This window comes from Ischnura elegans, chromosome 10, assembly GCF_921293095.1.
Source record: "Ischnura elegans chromosome 10, ioIscEleg1.1, whole genome shotgun sequence".
NCBI classification, from domain to species: Eukaryota; Metazoa; Arthropoda; class Insecta; order Odonata; family Coenagrionidae; genus Ischnura; species Ischnura elegans.
In genome coordinates, this window is record NC_060255.1 from 16,231,764 (window position 1) to 16,240,845 (window position 9,082).

The 9,082-nt window shown below is 35.3% G+C and overlaps 1 protein-coding gene across 1 annotated transcript; it reads left to right on the plus strand.

Moving 5' to 3' along the window:
• Positions 1-953: 953 nt before the first annotated feature.
• On the plus strand, positions 954-8,843 carry LOC124166673 (mesoderm induction early response protein 1-like). The gene is made up of 2 exons (XM_046544309.1): positions 954-1,081; positions 5,448-8,843. Exons 1-2 carry the CDS (start codon positions 1,023-1,025, stop codon positions 6,388-6,390), a joined length of 1,002 nt encoding a protein of 333 aa, XP_046400265.1. The 5' UTR covers positions 954-1,022; the 3' UTR covers positions 6,391-8,843.
• The last annotated feature ends 239 nt before the right edge of the window (positions 8,844-9,082 follow it).

Genomic DNA, 9,082 nt, shown 5'->3' on the forward strand with positions numbered 1-9,082 from the left:
TTCTAGTTTCCAACATGCATAGGCGGATCCAGGGGGGGGCACGGGGGCACGTGCCCCCCCCAGACCCTTAAAAATATGATAGATTTTTAACACGGTCCCATTATAATTTCGTTTGTTTTGTATAACAAGGTATCCTTGTGCCCCCCCCTGAACAAAATCCTGGATACGGCCTTGCTTGTGCCCCTCCCAAAAAGAAATCCTGGATCCGCCCCTGCCAACATGAATGTAGTTACTTAACATGAATGCCTAGGACGGATGAATTTCTTGTAACATATTACGTGACCACCATGTTTTCAAGAGAGTGAACTTCTTTAGCAATATCTGTGTATAAATGCCAAACCTATAAATATTTTGTAGAAAGTGCGATTCATCACCTTAAACTAATATCTATTAAAACGACAACGAGCTGTACATTCCCTGCATGACGACCGATTAATCACATAAATACCGTATTATTTTACGTTCAGTTTCTCGAAACTCCCTATTCTAACTTGAATTTGAAATCCCCAGAAAAAAAAGCTTTCTTAGTATTCGGATATCTGTTATGGCGTCCTGTTTTCACATGATTCTAGACGGTCACTCCAAATTTTATTGAATCAAATATGGATTATGGATATCAGCTACGAAATATTGACATGATAATTAAATATTGAAATTATCCACAATATCTAGCAAAAAATCAATACAAATATAATGGCTCGAGGAAAACATACAACAGAACTGAAAAACCCATGTGTTAAAATAGTCCATAACCAGAGAAATATATAGCCTGATAAAAATTCAATGCACAATAGAATAATTTAAAAACCAATATTAATTTATTACATTTATATAGAACACACATAAGGACGCAGCTGCTGATATAATGCTCGAAGATACAGCATGCATGCTCTTCGACAGTTTGAACTCCCTCCCAAGCGCAATGCAGTGGACAAACGACGTGTGGGAAACAATTGAATGTCGGAATCGGATTATCGCTGTCGGGTGTGGAAAGAAAATACAGTGCATTGGAGCTGAGGAAAATGAATACGGGATTTATTGGAAACAACATATTTTCATCCCTGGTGTACCAGAGAGACATGTAGGTGCAATCAAAACTATCTTTTATACCTAATATTGTTCTAAATCGTTACTTCAGGTTTGCATCGATAAGGCTGTTTTTGGCCCTCTTATGACAACATAGTAGATTAAATACCATCGGTATTATGATGGCAGATTTTTCTCCCATAAACGGCTGGATAATGTTATGTTATTTCTTTTTACCCATTTTTATTCCTACTTACTCAGTTAAGATATTTATTAGTGGAAGAGGCGTTATCGAGGCCAAAGTACTTACGTACCGCTTGACGACGGAAACGATGTGTTAATAGCAACCGGTGAAAAGCTAATTTCTGCCATAATATCTTGAATACCAAGAGTAAACTAGGATTTTATCTCCACCATTGTTAAATATCACCACCTTGTAGAGTAAAGTTATGCTGCTGTCACCGCGGACATTTAAATTTCCCTATTGGAGATAAATGTCGAGGGAATTCTCGGTTAGTGGGTGAACTGGGGAATTGATTGCTCCAAAAAGACTTACTTGAGCCGATATTTACTGAACTACGAATTCTTGAGGTTATATTTACAAACAAGTAGTCAAAATTCAAGTTATTCATTATATTCTGCTATTTTATCCGTATTGATTGAATTTAAATAAAACTATCATTGCAAGAAAAACTTTTTCAAACGAGATTTTAGGACATTAAAAATCAATTATGTACATAATTTATGTATACAATGTGGCTCTGGACAGCAAGGGTGAATGTTCGCGATGAGTTCATTAGTTTTTTCGCCGGTAGATAACTACTTTTATTTGGGTGGTGATTTAGTACATAGACCAAGTTGGTAGGTCTGATACTGTAATGTCGTCGAATCAATTATTTCGCATGATTGTCTACCGAATAGTGTTTGGAGTAATTTTAAATCGTGTCATTCCCATTTTACCATTACCGCTGTACGATTAAAGTCCTTTTATTTTTTTCGTGCACTTTTTTCCTTTCCCAGTTTTCGAGAACGATCGCATCTTTAAGTATTATTTAACAATTTGGTGACATTAATTTTAGTGAATTTCCAGCATAGTATTTTTCTTGGAAACAGCGTATACGCTCATATTTTGTGCATTTGTTGGGGAAATCCTTGTTGTGTGCTTGCAACTTTATGAAGGTGTACTCGGGTGGTTTAATGTGTTGTGTGAAGCCATATTTGCACAATGCACTCATCAGCCAAGGAAAAGCATGAATATAATCACCTTCGAAATTACATTTTGTACACACACCAATTACCATGTATGGTGATACAGCTGTTCATAAAATAACTAATGTTCTCATTCCATTCAAGTTTTCTACCTCTTACAATAAGTCATATTTATATTCACACGGGCAATTGTATTCTGTAATCGCCTCAAGGTTATGGAATTATAAAGCTTAAGATAAATCTTCTTATAGCGCTAGTGAATAATGATATCATCCTTTTCTTTTCCCATTAGTTTGTTTAATTTATGGAAATATTAACATTGGACTAAGGTAGTACGACGTTTCTTTTTAAACTCAGGATAAAATTTACTGTATGATTAAAATAAATTATTACTATGATTAAAATAAGTACTAAATTATTACTATCGAAACTATTATTCCAGCAAGTCTTATATAATTGAACAAAATAAATTTAATCTAGAAATCACAATTTCTCTCTATTTGCAAACAATTCTTCCTTAAGTGCTATCATCATATCACAAAAAACCCAAGGTAGTATTTTAAGGCACATACTATCTCCTTTCTTCACCAGCTTTTGGGAGATTAGGAGTTAAAAGTTACTCTGGCACGTATGGTACTTGCATCAATTAAGTAAACAGGAGTGCAATATGGGACATATCCCTCTTTAGTCAGCCATCTCAAAATGTAAGGCCTCATTTATCTTATAAAAATAAGGAAAGCACTAATGTTGGCATCAATTTTCCCATTTATATTCACATTTGTTGTGAGACCGTTTGAGCATAATAAAAAAACCAATGAGTTTGTTCACTCAAAGAATTCTTCCCCAAGAAACCATTCAGTCAGTATTTTAAACTGAAAGAATGCCAAGGATATACCACCAATTTTGTATGAGTTGGTGAGGTCTTAAGAGTTCAGGTTCATTAGCTTGTTCAGGGAGAACTGCCATTAAGAGAAGGAATCACTCCCAAGAACAGCAACAAACCTGGTGAGGCTAATTTGCAAGGCCAAGGAGCAGGAGGGAAGTGATTGGTTCGCCAAAAGTTCTTGGCATCATCAATTTGTATGCAAAAGGGTGTTAGGACCCCTAATTTTTCATGCAATTGGTTCAAAAAATGGGAAATAGGTTACGAAACCATAAAAACATGTGTATTTGTGTGTAATGAATGAAAAAAACAAAGGGGTGAGTGAGCACATTTGAAAATGTTAAACTTCATAAAGAGATGGTAAATAACTTAATAAATGATGAGCCAGTACATTAGTGGACATAATTTTGTATTAAGCTTCAAATCTGCTAGTCTAAAATTAAAAATTTCTATTGAAAAAATTTCTTGGACCATCTATAAATTGGCTCTTATCTCCTAAGTTATTATGGGCTGATTTTCTATTTTGCTTGTAGTCACCATCAAGGTTAATTTTTAAGGTGAAGCAAATAAATGTGAGACTGTGTACCACTTCAGGTAACTATTTTGTAGAGGACATGAAAATTGTAATTCAGTTGTGCGTTCATGTGGAAAATTTATTCTTGATACGTCATGTTCAGTTGTATATTTTTTTGCACTCACAAGTCTTAAATAAAGGTGGCTGAATCTAGGGTTTATGTTCAAATCTGTATAATATTTGGCATACCTTTCCTTATGAATGAAATGTATTTGAGGAAGTGAGGAAAATGCACTTCACCATCATATTTCTCTGAAAATTTTGTGCATAAAAACTGCATATTAAAATAAAATACTGATTGCATCGGTATAAAAATCCTTCATTGACTTAAAAAAATGGAAAAACCTAACTAGGAGTAGGATATTGTTATATTTCTTTGAAATGCAATAATCATTCCTTGGCAGGATGCAATTTTGCTATCTAGACTATTTTCCCAAGAAGTGTGTGCCTTTAAAGTTCCCGTTTTGTTATATTTTATCATTTTCAAATTCTATGCTTTTGTGAACTGGATATTTTGGTGTGATTGATTATAATGGTATAAAGAGGTGGAAATGAGATGCATGATGATTGTGTCATTATTAATTGGTGTTGGAGCAAAGAGGTGTGTAGAAAAGGAAAATCTCCATAATATTTCGTGGTATTACAATGTAGGTATGAGTATGTTGTGCATTACAGTCCCCTGACCAATGTCTCATACATAAATATTGCCGGCTTTCCCACATGACTGCAGTTCTTACATAGTAAAATGAAGCTATTTCGTAATATTGACCTACCTGAGCAAAACCAGGATGAAGTCAGTGGGTGTTAAGTGCAATGAATGTGATCTTGCACTTTTATTAGAAAATATCAATACATACTTCCATCCCTTTTCTGATGAATGAAAATCAATTCTGATTTTTATCAAAACAATTTAGCATCTGAACATAAGTGGAAGTTTCTCTTCAACTGGATATCAAATACTGCAGAGATTTGACTCATTACAATTTCAATTTCATTGTATAATCATCAGGGTTCATACCAACATAATTTCCCTGGCTTTTCCCAATATTTCCAGAGTCCATTTTTTTTCAATTTCCCTAACTTGAATTCAATGGCAAAGCAGTTGATTATGTGGAAATTTTCAATGAGATATACTGTAAGATAAAGTCTAGTAGATGGAAGCAAAACAACCACCTTGCTGCTCAATTCCCTCAAAGTCTCAATTCTCTGCTCGTTCAACCACAATTTTCATCGTGGTTTTGCATCTTTGGAGATTTTCCTTTACCATCACCTAATTTCCCCTGCAAACATGAAATAACTTGAATAACAACAAGAAATTTGATAACATAAATTTACGTCCATGGTTTATTGGTACTGGATGATGCACTCTTTTTTGCTTTGTTATTTATTTCTCAAATTTTCTCTGGCATAAAATAACTAGCAGGAGAGGAAAAATAATCCGGGCAAACCATTTTATTACTAAAATAACTATCATGATTGCAAATATCTTGTATGATGTTAGGCACGATGTGGTGGAAGTTCGTAATATTGTTGAAATGACACATTGCAATATTTCCACTTATAGATTTATTTTACACTACGCGTTTCGTCGTTACAGCGACGAAACGCGTAGTGTAAAATAAATCTATAAGTGGAAATATTGCAATGTGTCATTTCAACAATATCATGATTGCAGCTTAGTTTTTGGGAACGATTGTCCTCATGCTACAATGTTCATGATGCATCCTGATTCAACTATGCTTGATTTCATTACAGGCATCAAAGCGAGGAAGAAGACCGTGATGATGGCTACTATTACAATCCTGATGAGGATGACGAATGGAGGAAGACAATCATGGTTGGGAGCGACTACCAGGCCCACATCCCAGAAGGACTTTGCAAATATGGCGATGCCCTGCCGTATGAAAATGAAGATAAACTGCTGTGGGATCCAAAGTCTTTCAAGGAGGCAGAGTTTGAAAAATTCCTTACCAAAGCCCAGGAGCACCGAGTGAACAACTCCCAGGGGATACCGTACATTCCAACTGGGGTTCCTATCCGTGACGATGAGCAAGCCCTTTACCTCCTCCTCCAATGTGGATACAACTTTGAGGAAGCCCTCCGGAGGCAGAGAATGAATGTTGTACCTCCTACCAACACCATGAGCCTGTGGTCTGAAGAGGAGTGTAGAAACTTTGAAAACGGCCTGCGAACTTATGGGAAGAATTTCCACCTTATACACCAGAACAAAGTACGCACCAGGTCTGTCGGCGAGCTGGTCCAATTTTATTACCTATGGAAGAAAACTGAGAGGCATGATATATTTGCCCAGAAAGCTAGGCTGGAAAAGAAGAAGTACACTTTCCATCCTGGGGTCACTGATTACATGGATAGGTTTTTGGATGAGCAAGATGACTCCAGTGCACATAGAGAGAGCAGTAGCTCGCCTAGTGTCAATAGTCTCATTTATGGTGATCCTAAAAGACAGCATAGGGGACAGGAGGCGACAAACGATAAAGCAAGCGCACCTGCAGCTACTACTTCGACAAGTGAAATTCCAGCAACCACTACCACTACAGCTTCAAGCAATCAAGATAAGGAAGCCCTTGAATCACAGGTGAATTTTGCAGCATCTGTGTCAGGGGTTGCCAGAGAAACTGCAGCTTCCACTGCTAGAGTTGAAGAAGGTAATTCAAGTAGTGATGAGGATGCTTCATAGTTCAACAATTAGGGGAAGGAATTAGGGAATATTTGTGTTTCACCAGGGTTAAGTGTGCGGTGGAGTGCCTGAAAACTACGGGTCTGGATAAATGTTTAGCTAGCAATGCAACACATTTTTTTTAAATCCAAACCCAATACTATCGGCACCTTCATTAGGGTCTTCTGTATTTGAAGACATTATTTTTTCATATAAAATTGTACAAAAATGACTAACTTTTAAGAGCTCCTCCTTTAAGTGTGCCAAATTGATATCAGTGGAATGTTGCCTTAGCTAAAGGAAGAAGGTTGGTTCTTAAAGGTAGCCTTACATACGCAAGTGTGATACTTTGTGTTTGACTATATTGTAGTGTTAAATGAAATTTGAAAGCAACTCGTGTTTTCGTGCAATCAAAGTTTTAAAATTCAGCATTTTATGAAGTCCGTACACATGTATATTTTTGTCTTACCTATCTTCTTGTGATGCAAGCAGAATTGCTATGTTAGAAGAAATTGTAGAAGCAAGTTCCCCTGCATATGTGTGTTAGTTTGAAATACTACTGCTGTACAGAGATATATTTTGATTGATTTTGTTTTAACTTTAATCCTATCATGTGTTTTATAAGAGACACAAAACATTTCCTATGTATTTACCAGTGAGGATGTGAATGTATCCTATTTGCTCTTTCATCTAACTACTTAAGTGCTTGTGTCATAAGTGTCATAGACATGTACGTAAGACCATCATTCACTTTTGAGTCAGTGTGCATACCATGTATACTTAACTAAAATATGCAATTGAATATTTTTACCATTTTTGTTAATTAGAGAAATATCTGAATAATTAGTTTATTTTGATTGTAATGAATTTTTTTTTCATTTACGATTACTTTGTATCTATAGTGATTATAAAAATTTATTCACTCATGTATATTTATTCCCTTTTAGCAACTAATTGCTTTCTGAAGTATTGCTTACATTGATAAAACCTTTTTTTTTTATTTTTATGGATGCTATTTTAGCCTGCTAAGCATTGCTGCAATTATACTTACAAGGTCCCTGCTATGCATAAAGGGAAGAATAGCAGTGGCTCTGTTTTTCCTGCAATGCATTTTTTGGCACATTGATTCTATCAATTGCAATATTCTAACATGCCCCATGGAAATTAATAAGTTGTGAGAAAATACATTTTTCATGACTCTCGTCAATTTACGCTTAATATGGATAATAAGTCTTCATTTTTCTTAGGCACTTAGTGTTTCGTAATCATCCTTGACATCTAAATTTGGCTCACACTGTATGGAGCAGTTTATAGGAGTCAGTATGAGGGAAATACAATAATAATATAGGTATTCTGGAGCAATTATTGGCATACTATGCACAGTAAAAGCTTTTGTGGATAATGGCAATTCAATTTTTAATCTACTCTTTCATCATACTAATTTAATTACAATGCAGGCAGCCTGTTTTATTTCAGTATAAACCGAAGGTAACATTTGATTTATTTAAGTCCAAGCAGGAATAAGTCAAATTTAACCTCCATTCATGCAGTGCATAGCTGAAACAAGTGAGAGATAAAGTATTTAATATCTAGGCAAACAAATAATGTTTATAATGGGCACCTACTCCATTTTTAGTTGGATTGTGTTTATCATTATATCCATTTAAAGTGGGTATACATATTTTACTAATAATTAGTATTGCATCAATACAATGGAGTCTTTTTTCAACATATTTGCTTCAAGTACAGTAATTTTACCGAAGAAAGCTTTCATTTTAATTAAATTATTGAAGCTAACCTAAAATTATGGCCTCATGGAAATTTCTAAGGAGCTATTGAACATTACCCAAAATCATGGACTTAACTGCTTCATTTATTTCTAAAGCAGAGTTGTCCTTGGTGTGGTTATGATAGTGAAATCACACTTTTGACAACCCTTAAAAGAATCACACAGTTCCAGCCGGTAGCAATGGTTGAGTTACATGGGTCAAACGTCGAAGAGGTATGCTGGGTAAATCTCACTCCGTAGTTTGCACCATATCGCAGATCAAGAGTTTCCAGGTGTAACAGGAACTTCAAGGGGATATAATAACTTCTTTCAAATTGAATTTCTTCAGAGCAGACAAGATTAGATGAATAGCTACTTCCTTGAGCCATTGAGCGTAGCTGTAATCAATTGCATGACAAACTTTAATGCTTAAAGGCTATCCACAGAGGTTATTCATGGAAATGTATGTATATTAGTAACATCATGGTGTTCCTTTCAGGGTTAAAGCAAGTTACATTATTAGAATTCTGAGTGGTAGGCTTGTAAATAAAACGGTTTTGATAATTTTCTCCTCTTAGTCCTATTCTCACATGCCTTATTAGCCTCCTTACGTTCAAGTATTGCTTCTACTTTAAATATTTGTGAAATAGAAGAAAATGGCTATTGTTTGTAGATGCTGATTAAATAAAGATGTTAATGCCTTCAATTTGATTATTTCCAGTTAGTAATTGGGTCCTTCATTCATGAACAGCTGTGCTAAACATGGAGACACTGAAATTGTATTTTTCTGTGTGGATTGTTTTGTCTTTCCGTGTAACTTCCAGCCCCTCTACCTTCATAAACTTCGTTCGTAAAAGTCATTCACTTTCCAATATTCCATTTAACAGTACTTTTACACTCTAAACACCCACCTCCGCTGCTTCAGCAATTGTGTATTTGACATTG

Coding starts and splice junctions, on each gene's coding strand:
- LOC124166673 (XM_046544309.1), top strand. CDS start 1,023: ATGAATACGGGATTTATTGGAAACAACATATTTTCATCCCTGGTGTAC. Junction 1,082..5,447: donor CTGGTGTACCAGAGAGACAT/GTAGGTGCAATC, acceptor ATTTCATTACAG/GCATCAAAGCGAGGAAGAAG.